This window comes from Microchirus variegatus (assembly GCF_963457635.1).
Source record: "Microchirus variegatus genome assembly, chromosome: 1".
NCBI lineage: Eukaryota > Metazoa > Chordata > Actinopteri > Pleuronectiformes > Soleidae > Microchirus > Microchirus variegatus.
The window spans coordinates 4,819,786-4,837,945 of NC_139802.1; the positions used below are offsets into that span (position 1 = coordinate 4,819,786).

At 43.4% G+C, this 18,160-nt stretch overlaps 1 protein-coding gene across 1 annotated transcript; it reads left to right on the forward strand.

The window, feature by feature from the left end:
• Nucleotides 1–390: 390 nt before the first annotated feature.
• Nucleotides 391–17,645, forward strand: abcb4 (ATP-binding cassette, sub-family B (MDR/TAP), member 4; the record flags this gene model as incomplete). Its single annotated transcript, XM_083895740.1, has 27 exons — nucleotides 391–455; nucleotides 1,406–1,490; nucleotides 2,228–2,375; nucleotides 2,460–2,529; nucleotides 3,540–3,731; nucleotides 4,180–4,351; nucleotides 4,453–4,577; nucleotides 6,541–6,712; nucleotides 6,906–7,019; nucleotides 7,431–7,541; nucleotides 7,628–7,753; nucleotides 8,604–8,807; nucleotides 8,891–9,061; nucleotides 9,878–10,039; nucleotides 10,142–10,318; nucleotides 10,420–10,566; nucleotides 10,671–10,775; nucleotides 10,997–11,074; nucleotides 11,467–11,550; nucleotides 11,653–11,856; nucleotides 11,953–12,053; nucleotides 12,150–12,290; nucleotides 13,429–13,585; nucleotides 13,678–13,875; nucleotides 15,262–15,468; nucleotides 16,534–16,680; nucleotides 17,439–17,645. The coding sequence occupies 27 exons, from the start codon at nucleotides 391–393 to the stop codon at nucleotides 17,643–17,645; spliced, it is 3,870 nt and encodes a 1,289-aa protein (XP_083751866.1).
• Nucleotides 17,646–18,160: the final 515 nt, after the last annotated feature.

Below are 18,160 nucleotides of genomic sequence, written 5' to 3' on the forward strand. Positions count from 1 at the left end.
TCGTTCCGCGGCTGTAGGGTTGCCATAAAGTGACGTCATAGAGAGGGAGGAGGAAGAGGACTGACAGAGAGGACACAGGACCGGACAGTAGGACAGAAGCAGAGTCTCTGCTCTCAGGGAGGCTGACACAGTCGCACAGTGAAAGACTCTGAAGGAGGAAACCGCCCTGGAACAGTAAGATTATAACATATAAATGTGTCTCTGTCTCCTCATCTGATGCTTTTTTCACGCGCCAAACGAGACAATTACTGTCTTTGAATAAAAGGATGTTTATTCCACAAGTGATCACCGTTTTTTTCTTCTTCTAAGAGACGGAGTTTATATAATATGTTTAGAATATCGCATTGAAATGTAAACAGAGCTTTTTTCCCCCCGTCACAGGATCCAGACATGGGTGGAAAAGAGGAGGACAAGAACAATTTACCCGAGTCCAAACTCGTAAACGGCGCTTTAAGGTAAACGCACTTTAATCCGTCAATAATTAATCAGGTAGTGGTTTAATTGTATTATTTTTTTTTTTTATTATTATTATTATTATTATTTGTATTTCTATATTTGCGTCTTTATGATTTACTTTCATCACATTTTGCATTATTTCGAAGCAGCCACAGAATTGTAGTGTGTGTGCAGAGGCGATTCTAGAGTCTGTAGGGGCCCTAAGCAAAAATTCCCAGGGGGCCCTTCCAACCAGTGTTCATCACCATTATGTTACAAATAATCTGACACCAACGAAAAATGAATGAGTTAAATTTTTTCTTCTTCTTCTTCGAAATGAATGAAATAACATGGAAAAACCTTGTAATTAAAAAGTATGTGAACATATAAATGTAAAGAACAATAAAATACTGTGTAAATAGCTTTTAAAAACTATATAAACTTATTAAAAAAATACATTACACTGTAAAGAACCCACATTATAAAACAATATAAATATATAGAACAATAAAATACTGTAAATAACTGAAAAAAACATATATAAACTGAGTAAAAAAGATATGCATTACACTGAAAATAATTTTTCCAACCATTTTCCAACTTGCAGAACGATAACTTCACACAGGTTAACGTGAGGTGGGGCCCCTTTAGGGAGGTTTCCTACTGAGATGTCATTGCAAATCGCCCATTGTTTTTTAAGGGGGACGGGGAGGCGGCTGGTCACTGCACATTTCAGTAAAGACAGCCCTCAGGCTCCGAGTGTCGGGGGCCCCCTATCAGCTCGGGGCCCAAAGCAGTTGCCTGCCTTGCCTGCTCACAAGCTGGGCCTCTGTGTGTGTGTGTGTGTGTGCTATGCTTATGTAATTGAAATAATATCCGCGGGCTTATTTCATCACTGGAAACTGAAGTCTGAGTTTTATATGCATTTAGCGTTTATTTAGACTGTCTTTATGTTTGACTCTGTCTTCAGTGAGGACAAGGATGACACAAAGAGCAGGAAGAAGAAGAAGAAAGAAAAAGAGCCAGAGTTGGCCATGGTCGGCCCCATCGCTGTGGTAAGTGATCTCTGTCTCGCAGAATCTGGACCAATGTGGACAGAAAATGAGGCGAAATCTAATTTCTCTAAATCACATTGGCCTGGAGTGCAGTTCAAATGACGTGTGTGTGTGTGTGTGTGTGTGTGTGTGTGTGTGTGTGTGTGTGTGTGTGTGTGTGTGTGTGTGTGTGTGTGTGTGTGTGTGTACTTGTATGTTTGTGATGATGAACAGACTTAAAATAAATGCAATACAAAAGTGGTTTTAGTTAACGTTAGGAATAACACTTTGTTTAATCCGTCCAAATTAATGTAAGTCAATGCAGTGTGTGAAGAGGAACAGCTGCCTGAACCTCTGTGTGTGTGTGTGTGTGTGTGTGTGTGTGTGTGTGTGTGTGTGTGTGTGTGTGTGTGTGTGTGTGTGTGTGTGTGTGTGTGTGTGTGTGTGTGTGTGTGTGTGTGTGTGTGTGTGTGTGTGTGTGTGTGTGTGTGTGTGTGTGTGTGTGTGTGTGTGTGTGTGTGTGTGTGTGTGTGTGTGTGTGTGTGTCTGTCTGTATACATCCTCCTCATGTTGTTTGGGTGGACTCCACCTATCTCCCGCTGCGAGAACACAATAGCTGCCCCGAGTTAAAAGCCTCTTCCTGTTGTGTTTTCTCGTCGTTGAAAACGCTGCTTTCATCCAGCAGCCACAGTATGAAGACTTCTCCCTCCCAAAATACACACACTTTAATTTATTTCTCTTTTCATGTGTGCGTGCAGTTCAGGTTTGCAGAGAACTGGGACATTCTGATGATCATTTTTGGGACAGTGATGGCCATGGCCAACGGGGTGGTGCTCCCTCTCATGTGCATCGTGTTTGGGGACATGACGGACAGTTTTGTGAACAGCGCCAAAGTGCCGAATATGAGTGAGTCGTCAGTCACGGACGCGTGATTCCCAGTGTGAAAAGAAGCAAATGCGTTAACCATGTGCTTTTGTTACCACGTTTCAGGTTTGTCAGATATCGGCAACATACAAATAAACAACACCCAAGAGTCAACACTACAAGCGGACATGACTGAGTAAGATCACTCTCACCGTCACACGTCGCAGAACATTATGAAATTAAGCCATGTCACAATTTACCAGACTGTAAGCTACCTCATGCACACATGATTACAGGCAAACAGGACAATGGCTGTCAGCGGGGACACCAGGGGAAACTGATTTTAGCCACTAAATATAAATAAATAAATCTTCAATGAATGTGAATGAGGTTTGCGGTGCACTCTCTCTCCCTACATCAAAGTCCACAGAGAAAATTGGCAACTTCACATCACACGGCACACAGTTGTTGATCCCCTGCTGCCTTCGTCAGTACACTTCACTTTTACATAAGCAACACAAACTTATCAAAAAAAAAGTAGTAAGTACTAGACCAGCACGCTGGTTATGTGTAAGTACTAGAAGTGGGTCAAAATATCGATTTGGTGGTTTACCTTCCTCGTGCAATACGATAATCGATACGACGGGGCAAATATTGAGATTAAAATGAATAAATGAAGGTGCTCTAAAGTGAACAGTTTCACTCACCAGGCGTCGCTCCTTAATGTCTCCTCGCGGTGGCGCTGCTCAAACTTTGGCGTAAGTTACCTGGCTGAAGAAGAGAGAGTTTACCGCAGGATATAAAAGTCAAGAGATGCTCCATCCACGTTCAATACATAGACTTTATGCACTTTGTTCTCTATGTTGTGAATAAACATAGAGAAATCCTGCTCTTTTAACTTTTGTTTTCTTCAGTGAGACAGGTACGCTGTGATTCGTCACACAACAAGATGCTACACATGTTAATACTATTCTATTCTATTCCACATGGTGTTGTTAAAGATCACGTGTGTTTTATGTGTGTAACCGTAGTGTTTTAGGTAAACAAAGCTCAGATGCAGGGACTTCATTTGACAAGACAATCACGTCATTTTTTGCTTAAATCATAACTGCCACCAATTATTTGAATTATTAAAATGACAGTTTTCAGATTTAAGCAGATCTCTTACTAGTACTCTTATTTCTCACAACACTTCCCTTCTTCCAGGTTCGCCATCTACTACTCCATCATGGGAGCTGCCGCCTTTGTAGCATCTTACTTCCAGGTTTCCCTGTGGACGGTGGCAGCCGGACGGCAGGTCAAACGCATCCGCAAGCTGTTTTTCCACCACATCATGCAGCAGGACATCGGCTGGTTCGACGTCAACGAAACAGGGGAGCTCAACACACGTCTCATGGAGTGAGTACTGGAGGAGAAGCATCACACTTTCACTTTCACATTCCCAAATTCACTGGGTGTGCATCTGTAATTCAGCCCCTCACATGTGCAAATCCACTATACATAGACTGCATAGAAAAATGGTTTTCTGGTGAAGCTAATCGGGAAGTAAAAACTATCAAATAGCCATTTTCCTGCTAAGTTAATGGTCTGAATTGTTAGGTTTGGGTCGTCAGAGTAAAATAGACCATAATGTGCAGCACATATGAGTGGACACAAGAATGATTGACATTTATTATCATCCAATAGGAGCTTATTAGGTAGCATGTGACATCAACATAGGGTTTGGCCAAATCATGAATTTGGTTGCCACTATCGAATATTTCTGAAGATTTGCCCTATATTTAAAAATGTTGTAGTGTTTTGGAGATCATTTGTGGAACATTTTTCTTGTATTTGCATGTGTTAGTGACGTCTATAAGATCCAAGAGGGCATTGGCGACAAGGTGGGGATGCTGATTCAGTCCTTCACCACCTTAATCGCCTCTTTTGTCATCGGCTTCACCAAAGGCTGGAAGCTCACACTGGTCATTCTGGCTGTGAGCCCCTTGCTGGGCATTTCAGCTGCACTCTACAGCAAGGTAACGCTCGACTGTATATGCAGTATGTTCACGTTAATCGTTAAACACGTCGGCCCCTGCAGGCGCAGTAAGTTAAATAACCGTCCGTCATGTCTGAGTAGGTGCTGACGACGTTCACGAGTAAAGAGCAGACCGCGTATGCCAAAGCAGGAGCTGTGGCAGAGGAGGTGCTCTCTGCCATCAGGACAGTGTTTGCCTTCAGCGGTCAGAGCAGAGAGATCAAGAGGTGTGTACACCTACCGTGTTATGAAGCACAATAATGTGAAGCACTAAGTTTAGCCCCTTTTCCAGGCACTGATCTTTTATACCTTATAAGGCATTGTTTCCCAACCCTGGTCCTCAGGGAACACTGCCCTGCATGTTTTGGATGTTTCCCTGCTGCAACACACCTGATTCAAATGGTCAGCTCGTCATCAAGCTCTGCAGAAGCCTGACAGAGAGCTGTTCATCTGAGGCTACCTTTACACTAGCTGGATATTTTTAAAGCGGACCTAGACCCGGAAGTTCCAATTAACGCTGTTTTTTAGTGTGTATCTGCTTCATTAACTTGTTTAAGAAGCCCAGAAGGTTCTAAACAAACAGTTCAGCCACTGCTGAGAACGATGTGTTTTATTGTAATCTCGGGCTCAGCGAGATCTCTGAAAAAACCCGGTTCGGTTACGTAACACATCCGGTTGCGTACATTGAACCGCAGAAGAAGAATAACGTCCGTTGTGGAGGTGTTTCAGGAGCGACAGTGTCTTCTGACTCTGGGTCAAAGTCATAAAAGGGACTGCGGCGGGGAGTCGTGAAGAAGCTATTTTTAAACACTGTTAAAACAATGTTTTGATAATGAGTAGCAGTGCATCCACCGTTCCAGAGGGGGGAGCTGCGCTTCTGAGAGTGGGTGTGCTGATTATGTCACTTCCGGGTACTGGCCAATCACAAGACAGTTGGGAAGGCTCTAGCGCCGGCTGGCCAATCACAACACCCTCTGTCTTCTGGGTGTGAGAGTTGAGTCTGAAATATCGCGGCTGGGGAACAGCGTCAGAAAAGAGGATTTCTATCGGCTCGTTTACAGCAAAAAAAACAAGTTAATGTATGTAAGTAGACCTCCATAACTAACATATATGTGCAACAGGACCACTCTATGTGACCTTTAAAGACGGATATTTTCTCCCCTCCGTTTTTCAAAATAACTTCATGCACACATCATCGTTTTCAAAAAGGTTTCCGTTTATATTAACTCGCAAAAATAAGCTGTCCAGAGCCATCATTACTACGCCAATCCTGTGGGCGGCAGTGTAGGAAGAAGGAGATAGCCATACAAGCCAATCAGAATCCTCATCGACCTCTGACCTCTGACCCTCGATGTATGGACGTAACTATACAGAGACACAGACAGAGTGACAGACATTCTCAAAGTTCTCCCACCGGACAGCAGTCCGCTCAGGTCGTACCCAAAACCCGCGATGCTGACGGTGACGCGGTCTGGCTCACCTCCGAGCCCTAACACGTCTCTGCTCCTATGATATAGGAGCCGTGTTTGCAAATGCAAACATGTAAAAATGATCATAACCAAATGCCTAAAAACTGTTTTTCTCCGTTAACATGCAAACGCGAAAACTGAGTTTTGCAAAATCTCCACTTTTGCCGGAGTTTTAGAGAGAATCGTTTTCAGAGGCCAAATCGCAGTTTGTGTGTTAACAAAAGGCACAAACACAGGGGAAAGTGTCCGTCTTTAAAAAACACCCGTGCTAGTGTAAACGTAGCCTGAATCAGGCGTGTTGGATTAGGGCAACATCAAAAACATGCAGGGAAGTGTTCCCTGAGGACCAGGGTTGGCAAACACTGCTTTAAGGCAATGTCAACAACCTGTCACCAGCTGAACATAGTGGCAAACATTTACCAGACCACACTAATGACAAGTTAACATGTAGCCCATTTCCCGTTTAAATTTCCATTTCATTTGTAATATATTTACAGCCACTGTGTTACATGTCATGCTGACCTGTGTTGCCTAGATACAGCGTGACATGTAACCACAAAGACTCTGACAAACTTAATTCTATACAAACACACGTTTGCTGTTGTTAACATATTTAAAACCAATGCCGTAATTGTCGATCTCAGCTCATAGAGCCCTGACCTCGTTTTTCCGCGGATCCAGACGAGCACGAGCGCTCATGCTTGTGTCTGTTTAACCACAGATATCAAAAGAACTTGGAGGACGCTAAGGAAATGGGAATTAAGAAGGCACTCACTGCTAACATTTCAATGGGCTTCACCTTCTTGATGATCTACCTGTCCTATGCCTTGGCCTTCTGGTACGGCAGTACACTCATCCTGAGTAAGGAGTACACCATCGGGAGTGTACTTACTGTGAGTATAACCAAATCTGGGAGTCTGAAAAACCAGTTTTGTTCAGCTAAGACCAACTTTTACATTTACATTACACGTCATTTAGCAAACGCTTTTATCCAAAGCAACTTACAAGGGAATTGAGTACAACCACTTAACCACTGAGCGACCCCCCCCACCCACACATTTCCTGTGTGTGTGTGTGTCTTTTTAGGTGTTCTTTGTTGTGCTCATTGGAGTCTTCACCATGGGACAGTCCTCTGCCAACATCCAGACTTTTGCCAGTGCCCGTGGAGCTGCACATAAAGTGTATAGCATCATTGATCAGGTGAGGGATTTTATGTTTTCTGCCTAAAGTCACTCGGTTACAGTAGCTTCTACCTTTGGTGAATCTACTTCCAAAAAACAGTGACGTGATTAGTGCTTTTGCTGTTTCTGTATGACAAAAATAACACCTGTAGCTTCTCTGCATAGCTCAAACGTGTGAGTAACTTTTTCACATTATAGACTTTTGGCTGTGTGAATACCACAAACAATCAGAGAGTATGTGTGTGTGTGTGTGTGTGTGTTCACGAATGGTAAAAACCACAAAGGAGCTGTGAAAACAAACATGAGCCTAGTTCAATAAGCTCCCCCTAACACGGAGGCCTTGCAGCCTTCCTCTCTGTTTGAGCTCATAAGACACGAGCACGACTTTTAGAAGTGAAGGAAATGTCCTTGACTCTCGACGTCTCCACAGAGACCTTTTATCGACAGCTACTCGGACGACGGCTTCAAGCCGGACGCCATCAGAGGAAACATCGAGTTCAAAAACATTCACTTCAGTTACCCCTCCAGGCCGGACGTCACAGTATGTCACCCACAGACACACCTACAGACCTTATCTGGTATGACATCACACGGTGCTGTCGTGATTAACGTTGTCTTAATTTGCAGGTGTTAAACAACATGTCTCTGAGCGTGGATTCTGGACAAACCATAGCCTTAGTGGGCAGCAGTGGCTGCGGTAAAAGCACAACGATCCAGCTGCTGCAGAGGTTCTACGACCCTCACGAAGGATCCGTGAGTGACATTTCACTTAATATTTGTATCATCGTAGCCTATTCCTGAGACAGACTCACTTATTTCATAGCACTTCATCACACCTGTGAACAGAGTGTGGATTAAGTCAGTGGATTTCCTCTTAAAGGCGACATAAATCAACTTTTTAATCATTTAAATCCTTATATTCGGGACTCTGGATGGCCCTACCAGTCGGGCAAAGTGTGAAAAAAGATGACTCACTCATGTTTTTGTGGTCCTCCTCAGTCAAAGTACAGGAGATGAAACGCGAGATGTTGACTTCCGCGCTCATTGGGACGTCACAATGCGCTAAATTCCTGCTCCGCGTTGTCTGTAAAACACGCGAGAGTGCTGGCGAGGGCAACAGCATCGGAAAACCAGAAGTCCACGAAAGGCTATTCTTGGCTGAACAGTGCAGCACAGAGTTCTACACAAACTTTCAGCCTCAGAGGATTCATCTGTCCAGTGGACACATGTTATATATGACAGGAATGTGTACCTGCTAGAGCCTGCAAATGATCACTTTTCCAAATGCTAACTGCTTGTTAGCTCCCAGTAGCCTCTGTGGCTGATGTAATTTCCTGTCCCTTAAGTTTAGGGTTTTTTAAGAGATACTACTAAACAGAGCGTTTTGAACAGGGCTGTTTTGGCAGAGTGATTGAACTGCTGTGGTGCTTCATCCTTTTGACCAAAAGCATGTCACAGACATGTTCATTAGGACACCAACTAGGTTAACTTGGAGAAATAGGGTATAATATATGTCCCCTTTAATGTCTCGAATAATATGTAACAACAATGGTAAACGGATCAAACAGTTTCAAATATGCGTCTGTTCCCTCCCTCACTGTAGGTGTGTATCGACGGTCATGACATCCGTTCTCTCAATGTCCGCTACCTGAGGGAGATGATCGGCGTGGTGAGCCAGGAGCCCATCCTCTTCGCCACCACCATCGCCGAGAACATCAAATACGGCCGACTCGACGTGACGCAGAAGGAGATCGAACAGGCCGCCAAGGAGGCCAACGCATACGACTTCATCATGAAACTTCCTGAGGTAAGAATGCACTGAAAAACTCGCCGCCGTCTGTGCTTCTCGAGAGATCTTGTCTAATACTCGGGCTCTTACCGTCTGAGCAGAAGTTTGAGACGCAGGTCGGGGACAGAGGGACTCAGATGAGCGGGGGACAGAAGCAGAGGATTGCCATTGCTCGAGCTCTCGTCCGCAACCCCAAGATTCTTCTGCTGGATGAAGCCACATCTGCCCTCGATGCCGAGAGTGAGACCATTGTGCAGTCTGCTCTGGATAAGGTACAAGACATCAAGTTAATGTAAATAACTGTATTTGTTAGGGCTGTAACGATATATGCGTATGGAAATCGAAATCGCGATACTCTAGGGCGTCAAATTATCGAGTTGATTGTGATTAATTAATTACAGTCATCATTAACGCGTTATGTTTTTTAATCCCGTTAATCTCTTCTATACTGATGTCCTCAGTAGCGGGGGCAGCATCAGACGCGGGGTCAAAAGCGTCATAAAACCATGTCTAACTTTAATAAACACAGATATTCTTATGTCCACGAAACACAGTTAAAACACCGATGGATCAAACCAGCAGGAGCGGGAAAAAAACCGCTACAGCGCATATGTTTAAAAGCAGCACCTGAGCGTCAGCGTGATTATGTAAACAGAGGAGAATTCACAGATTCCAGCGGTACCGTTTTTATCACTCTACGAACAAGATTCACGGATCCAGCCCCAAAAATAAGAGCAAAACAACAACTGACTTTCATGAAATACAAGCGGAAAAATGTTGTCTTACCTTTGCTGTTCATCAAAACAAGTTATTTCCACCGGAACGTATCTGCTTCTCATGAAGAACTACACTTCCCAGCATGCTTTGGGGGACAAATCCCAGTCTGATTGATCCTCACCTTCCCAGTTTTTTCGGCACACTTCTGTTGTGGTACCAAACTCGGTGGTCACTCTCCTCGTGGGGTGTAGAGCTGGCTTAAAAGATATGCCTCATAAATATCAAATATAATATCAATACCAAACGTTTTAGCTCCCTCGTGTAAATCTTGTGGAACATGAAAAAACTGAGGTGCATGCACTTGAATGCAGGTCCGACTGGGTCGCACCACCATAGTGGTGGCTCATCGCCTCTCAACCATCAGGAACGCTGATGTCATCGCTGGCTTCCACGGCGGTAAAGTGGAGGAGGAGGGGACTCACGGCGAGCTGATGGAAAAACAAGGAATCTACCACACGCTGGTCACCACACAGGTAGAAACATACTGCACATACATTGGTTGCACCCATAACCAGATTTCAAAAGCAGCGAGCGTGGTATTGATGATTGTGTTCTCTCTCTCCCCCACCCTGCAGACGTTCGAGAAAGTCAGTGAGGAGAAGGAAGCAGAGAACGAGACGCCAGTAGACGAGAAGAGCCCAGTGAGCTTTTCTGAGTCCTCGCTCTACAGGAGGAAGTCGTCAAGAGGCTCCGTGAAGTCACAGGGAGGGAAAGAGGAAAAAGTGATGGACGGCAAAAACCAGACAGAAGAGGTGATCAGACAGGCTTTGTCAAATGGCAGAACTGTTCCTTCTGTTCCTACATAGAAAGATAACCCAGCGTTGTGACTTCTCTTTTTTGTCTCTCTCTGCAGGAAGAGCATGTGCCCACCGTGTCCCTCTTCAAAGTTATGAGTTTGAACCTTTCCGAGTGGCCGTACATTTTAGTGGGTCTGATCTGTGCTATCATCAACGGTGCAATACAGCCGCTGTTCGCCGTGTTCTTCTCCAAGATCATCACCGTAGGTCACCGTTATCACTGTATCTGCGCCATAAAAGTGAGTCGGCCTTTTTCAGCCATTTTCAGGTTGTCGTTTTTTTTTGTTTGTTTTGTTGCTCCGCTCAGGTTTTTGCAAATCCAGACGAAGCAGTTGTCAAAGAAAGGTCCACTTTCTTTTCTCTCATGTTCGCCATGATTGGAGCCGTCTCATTCGTCACCATGTTTCTACAGGTGTGCATTTATACACATGTTGACAGTAAAAGAAAATAAATTGAATGTTCTACCCATAAATATGTTTAATATACATGTATAATAGTTGTAAAATGGATAATTTTCTGTATATAATACGCCTTTTATATGTATTATGTCTTGCTATGATATAATATTGTATTCTCTGGTTTGAAGCAGATATACACGTGCCAATGTCTTCTGTCCTGGAATGTTTTGTGCAGGGTTTCTGTTTTGGTAAATCTGGAGAGATTCTGACCCTCAAACTGAGACTCCGGGCTTTCAGGTCCATGATGAGACAGGTGCGTTCAAGAAACAGCACTGGTTTCTTTAAAGAAAGCGTCTCAGAGTTTGCAATAACCTCTTCCATGAGTACATGAATAATCCGAGGGCTCAAAGATGTCAACGACATAGACATATGGACTTTGTCGCTCTTCCTTTATCTTTATCTTTGTCATTGTTATGTATTTTAATGCACAAAATAAAATTTGTACGTGCAGCAGTTTTGCGAACACTTTAGTCAAAATGAGGACATGTATGTTGTCAGCGTTATCAATATTTACTGTTTAATGTTAAAGGGAAACCAGGTTTTCAGCTGCTTTTGAGCTAAATGTTTTATTATAAGTAATCTATTTTTAAAAAAAGTTGATTGCTTGTTGTTGTTGATGGTTGTGATGATGGGGTGTTTTTAAAGGACCTCGGCTGGTTTGACCACCCAAAAAACAGTGTTGGAGCGCTCACTACGAGACTGGCCACAGATGCTGCCCAAGTCCAAGGGGTAAGTTTTGACACAAAAAAATATAATAAAAAAAAAATAGCAATTTGACAAAGACTATCAGCTCCGTCCTCGGCTGTTTAACCGGCCCTTTCATCTACTCAGGCTACAGGGGTTCGTTTGGCCACATTTGCCCAGAACATCGCTAACTTGGGCACCAGTCTGATCATTTCCTTCATATACGGCTGGGAGCTGACGCTGCTCATCCTGGCCGTGGTGCCGCTCCTGGTGGTGGCCGGAGCCGTGCAGATGCAGGCGCTTGCCGGACACGCTGCCAAAGACAAGGTGGAGCTGGAGAAGGCTGGAAAGGCAAGGATTCAAAGTTGAAGCTTCCCTCTTTTTTATGGTGTTTTTTTTTTTTTACAGTAGATATCATATCAGTGTGTGTGTGTTGTGTGTCTACAGATTGCGACAGAAGCCATCGAGAACATCCGAACTGTCGCCTCTCTCACCAGAGAAGCCAAGTTTGAGTCTTTGTATCAGGAAAACCTCTTAGTGCCATACAAGTATGTTTTGTTTTAACCACAGATGCATCGTCCACTATCTATTTTTAATATGTGTAATTCACGTGAGGGAGTGTATTCAACATTCTATTACTACAGGAACTCAAAGAAAAAGGCCCAAGTGTATGGACTCACCTTCGCCTTCTCCCAGGCTGTGATCTACTTTGCTTATGCAGGATGTTTCCGATTTGGCGCTTGGCTCATTGAGATGGATCGGATCACTATTGAGGGAGTTTTCCTGTGAGTAGAGATCCATTTTCAACTTCAATGTACCATGTACAGTAACATCAGAGTGCAGTATTCCTGCTGTGAGGAGTGGTTGTTTATTTGGCCTTCAATCATTAATGTGTAGAGAAGCATGTGAAAGGTGGCTGAACTTCTACCTGTGTTGTTGAATCACGTGGGTTTTAATGGTGGTGATGTAATTCATTGACACGGGGAGGAGGAGTCACTTTTCCCGAAGAGAGCGTCCACACAGCGAGATAGTCCAGAGTTCATTACATGTTTGATCTTTTGACGACCATAAAACTGTAAAACGTTATTTTTATGTACTGTAGCACATCCTCGCAATGTGGATTTTGTGGAACCGTGGATTTGTCTGCAAGATACTGAGACGATATGAAATTATTGCTTCTTTGACTTGTGAAAACAAGAAGAGGAAAAGTGTAACTTAAAGGGGACATATTATGCAAAATCAACTTTTTAATCATTTAAATCCTTACATTTGGGACTCTGGAGGTCCTATCTGTCAGTAAAGTGTGGAAAAAGATGACTCACTCATGTTTTTGTGGTCCTCCTCAGTCTACGTACAGGCGATGAAACACGCGATGTTGACTTCCGCGCTCATTGGGACGTCACAATGCGCTAAATTCCTGTAACCGTTGTCTCGCGGCGCTCCGCTTTGTCCGTAAAACATGCGGGAGTGCTGGCCATTGGCAAAGGTATCCGAAAACTGGAAGTCCGCGAAGTCCACGAAAAGTTCTATTCTTGGCTCCTCAGTGCAGCACAGAGTTCTACACAAACTTCCAGCCTCAGAGGATTTATATGTCCAGGATACGTGTTATATATGACGGCAATGTGCCTGCTAGAGCCTGCAAATGATCGCTTTTCCAAATGCTAACTGCTGTTAGCTCCCAGTAGCCTCTGTGAAGTTTTGTTTTACTTTTTATTAAGGTGGACCTAAAGAGATACTACTAAACAGAGCGTTCTGAACAGGGCTGTTTTGGCAGGGTGATTGAACTGCTGTGGTGCTTCATTCTTATGGTATTTTGACCAATGTTCATTAGGACACCAGGGAACTAGGTCAACTTGGAGAAATAGGGTATAATATGTCCCCTTTAACTGGTGCTTTTGTTGTTTGTTCCATCCCCTCTGCCAGTGTGATTTCGGCCGTTCTGTACGGTGCCATGGCCATCGGCGAGGCCAACACCTTCGCTCCAAACTACGCCAAGGCCAGAACGTCAGCTTCCCACATCATGATGCTGATAAACCTCGAGCCTGCCATTGATAATCTTTCAGAGGAAGGAGAGGCGTTGGTACGCGTCACAAACTCCCAACACGCCAAAGTCGATATATTTACAATGCAAGCTTTTCACACAAGTGTTCAACATCTCTCTCTTATATCCAGGACACATTTAATGGTAACGTGCACTTTGAGGACATTTCATTTCACTACCCCACGCGGCCTGATCTGCCCATCCTCCGAGGCCTGAACCTGAAGGTGAAGAAGGGAGAAACGCTGGCCTTGGTTGGGAGCAGTGGGTGTGGAAAGAGCACCATCATCCAGCTGATCGAGAGGTTCTATGACCCCAGAGAAGGGAGAGTGGTAAGAAGACAATTGCACGCTCTTGTCTTTTCACCTACTGTCATTTAGCTAATGTTTAGCAGGATGGACGGTTTATAGCTGCTTTACAGCCGTGCACTGATGACACAGGGACATTATGAGGCCTGTGCAGTGCAGCTGCAGCTTCTACTGAGTGCTCACAAAACTGTGAGACGATAAAAAATGTTATCACTACTGAGCCTTCACTGTTCAGCTTTTTTGATTTAGAAGTCATGTTTCTGTATCCACAGCATTGGATCACAGGACTTCAAAAATTCTTTCCTCCGTCGACTCTCTGCCCCGCATAAGCATTTTATATTCTCTGTACGGTTTCAGTTCAACCTCAGTGCCGTCATTAACGTGACTTTTGACCAGTGTCATAAGACACAATGTACAGTATAGTCAACTCAGCACCACGTAGGGTTGCAGAATTGATACAAATACACGGGACGAAACTAAACGGGAAGCAATAAAACAGGAAATACTCGGCTGAGAAACGCGATTGTGGTGAAACAAAACACGTGGGAAAGAAGGAAACAAAACTGATGTAGACATATTTTTGAATATATACACTGCCGTTCAAAAGTTTGTGGGTCACCTATACCATTTTTTTGGTGTTTTCCATTAGAAGTCACACTTTTATTCATCAAAAGAGTTTCAAAATGAATAGAAAATATTGTCACGACATTGACAAGATTAGAAATAATGATTTTTATTCAAAAATAATAACTTTGCTTTTGTCAAAGAACCAGCAAAACTGTTTTCAGCTGTGCTAACATCATTGCACAAGTGTTTTCTAATCATCCAATAGTCTTCTAACGCTATTAGCAAACACAATGTACCATTAGAACACTGGAAATGGGCCTCTATACACCTATGTACATATTCTATTAAAAACCAGACGTTTGCAGCTAGAATAGTCGTTTACTACATTAACAATGTATAGAGTGTATTTCTGATTCATTTAATGTTTTCCTTCAAAAATAAGGACATTTCTAAGTGACCCCAAACTTTTGACGGCAGTGTATATTTCTCTTGTAAATAGTGTTGTAACTTTTTGACTTCGCAAGATCCACTCCAAGTGGGTGTGTGTCTAATTAGAGGGTGTGAGACTGTAGTCTTTTCATAATCTTTGGGTATGGGTAGCATTAAGATACACACCGATAGGGCATTTGACCACCTGCCTAATATACTGTAATATTGAGTTGCTGACCTGCACAGGGAACACGCCACAAGAGCTGCCGTTTTAGAGATATCCTCACAGATAATCAGCGTTATTCCCTTCATTACGTCGTAATGTTATGCCTGATCAGTGTAAGGCAACGGATTGTCAACAGTATTGTCATTAAAAGAAATATTAATAATACTTTGCTACGACGTCTCTTTTAGTTGCTGGACGGCGTCCATGTGAAGGATTTGAACATTCACTGGTTGAGATCCCAGATAGGCATCGTATCCCAGGAGCCCGTGCTGTTCGACTGCTCTTTGGCCGAAAACATCGCCTACGGAGACAACAGCCGCACTGTGATCATGGAGGAGATAGTGGCAGCCGCCAAGGCGGCGAACATTCACAACTTTATCACGGACCTGCCGCAGGTAAACGCTTGGACCGTCCCGGTGTCGTGGTTATTGTTTTCTTCTTTTATGAAGCAGTTATGTTTACAACACCTCAAGGCCATCAATTGCACGCAGATAAAAGGGTTACAACTGAGATACGGCGTGTGTTACAAAATGAGTGGGGGCTGCATTCCATTCACCTTTACATTTTTGATCTTATATGAGAGATCGAGGTAGTTAATCAGTAACGTCTATCATCAACTTCATTATCAAACACTGAATCCAGCAACTACACAACACCCAAATACTGTTCACACGGAATGCCCATAAAAATGATGTCTCCATAAAAGTATTAAAACAACTTAATTCAATTGTCCAGGCCAAAACATTCTGTGCAATCATTGATGAATACAATCGCCTCCAATTCCCTTTACTCTTTATTTGAGAATTGTCTTTGTTGTTTCAGTGAGAACATAACGTGATAAATATAAAACAAAGTTAGTCAAAGGTTACTCGGATTAAATTGTACCTCGGGGTTTTCACAGAACTGCACACAGTGTTAAAATCAGCGTTGCAGAGAGATAAAACACCATGAGCCGAGACAAGTACCTGTCTCACTCTCTAAAAAATCAATTATTGACATTAAGACGTTAGTATTCATGGGACGTTATGAAAATCTCCTTTCATGATTATCCTGACCAAATCATATATATAAAAATATGCTTTAATCTCCTTGTGGCACTTACACACTTACTAACATTCACCTCGTTCAACTTATTGTGAGTCCATTTTATTACAAAATCTTTGACCTTCCCATCCCTCAAGGACATTCTGATTATGACTCACAACGTCCACTGCTGTAAAAACTCCAATAGGAAGATATAATCCAGTTATGTCATGTCCGTGTCTACATAATGAGATCATCAATTCAATGTGTGCCTTCTGTCATTATGTCCTTATTATAAGGGCAAACAGAAAATGTCAGGCTTTTTCACGACGACTCCTTGTGTAGTTAGGACTCGTTCCTGTACAAAGTGCAACAATCAACACCCTTCTCTCTACCTCTCTCTCCCTCTCTCTGTCTTTCTCTGGTTGCATGAGCAGAAGTACAACACTCAGGCAGGTGATAAGGGAGCACAGCTGTCAGGCGGACAGAAGCAGCGAGTCGCCATAGCTCGAGCCATCCTACGCAACCCTAAACTGTTGCTGCTGGACGAGGCCACCTCTGCACTCGACACTGAAAGTGAAAAGGTGAGAGTCTCTTTCCCGCATGACATGCTGGCACCAGTGAGACCAAAACAATATATGTGTATATATACATATACATATATATATGTATTTTCCCAATGTCCAGGTTTTTCCTCCTAACATAAATCACTGCACTTTCCTTATCAACCGTCACTGATTACAGGACCAATATCATCATTAACGCAACGTTCCATAACTTTTATGACGTGTTTTTGCCTGCGTCTGTCTGCACTTGAAAGAAGTCACTTCCTGTGTGCAGCTTGGGACATTGTTTATATCTTAAAGGTTACATACTGCAGTGTTGACACTATTCCTTAAGTGCTGGTAACAACAGTATTGCACAGAATGTGTACTGAGATTTAAAGAATCTCTACCGCTTTATCCTCCGCATGATGGTCATGGGCTGGGGGCGGAGCCGGGGAGGCGGGGTCACACTCTGGACAGGTCGCTAGTCTCATACTCACCATGTGGCTGTCATGTTGGTTACAATATGAAGATGTTGTACTGGTAGATGTGATTGGATACATCCATAAAATCACCTTGTTTCTACTTTGACAATAACTTTTTCCACCAACACCCAGAAACTTAACAGGAACTTATTTACCAAGGGAAAATAATTCCTTAGTTGTATTTGTTTCCCCAAAACAATTTTTTTTAATAAACAAGAAGAAACTGCCAGTGATTCGAAAATTAAGCGAGAAAGACGTGAAAGTAAAAAACCCCCTCACCGTTGTCACCGTCATGTCTCTCTCTCTCTGCAGGTGGTGCAGGAGGCGTTGGACCAGGCCAGCCAGGGCAGGACGTGCATCATCGTGGCTCACCGTCTGTCCACCATCCAGAACGCTGACCGCATCGCCGTGTTGCAGGGAGGAGTTGTGGTGGAACAGGGGACACATCAACACCTGCTGGCCAAAAAGGGAATCTATCACATGTTAGTCACAACACAGTTGGGCCATAACAGGGAGTAAGAGGACAGGGAGAGGACACAGAGAGCGCAACACAACGCAGACTATTTTTTATTTCACTGTATCAAGATGGCTGTATTTACACACCTGTGCCTTACAGCCTTACACCTCACATTTGTGTAGCTGGGTCTGATCCTCCTCAGTGTCTTCTCTGTGTCGTCTCTCTGGGGTCGTACACTTGAGTTGTGTGAAGACGAGTTACCTGTCAGTAAAATGTGAAGCACTGATTTCTGTTCGTTAGTTGTCAACTGACATTATTCTATTATTCAGGGAACACACAGTAGGAAAAGAAAAAAGAAATGACCTACGATTTAGCTGCATATGTTTCAGGACCATGGGAAGTCTGCTGTATTGATCCCTCTCTTGTGTAAAAAAAAGTATTTATACTATTATGGCCAGTGCTTTCTCCTCTAAGATGGAGCTACTGAAAGTCAACGCTCTGTTGCTGATTTTTGATTTTGTCGCCTATTGTGACCGAAATGCTGACAGCTAACAATACTCTGAATTTATTATGCATC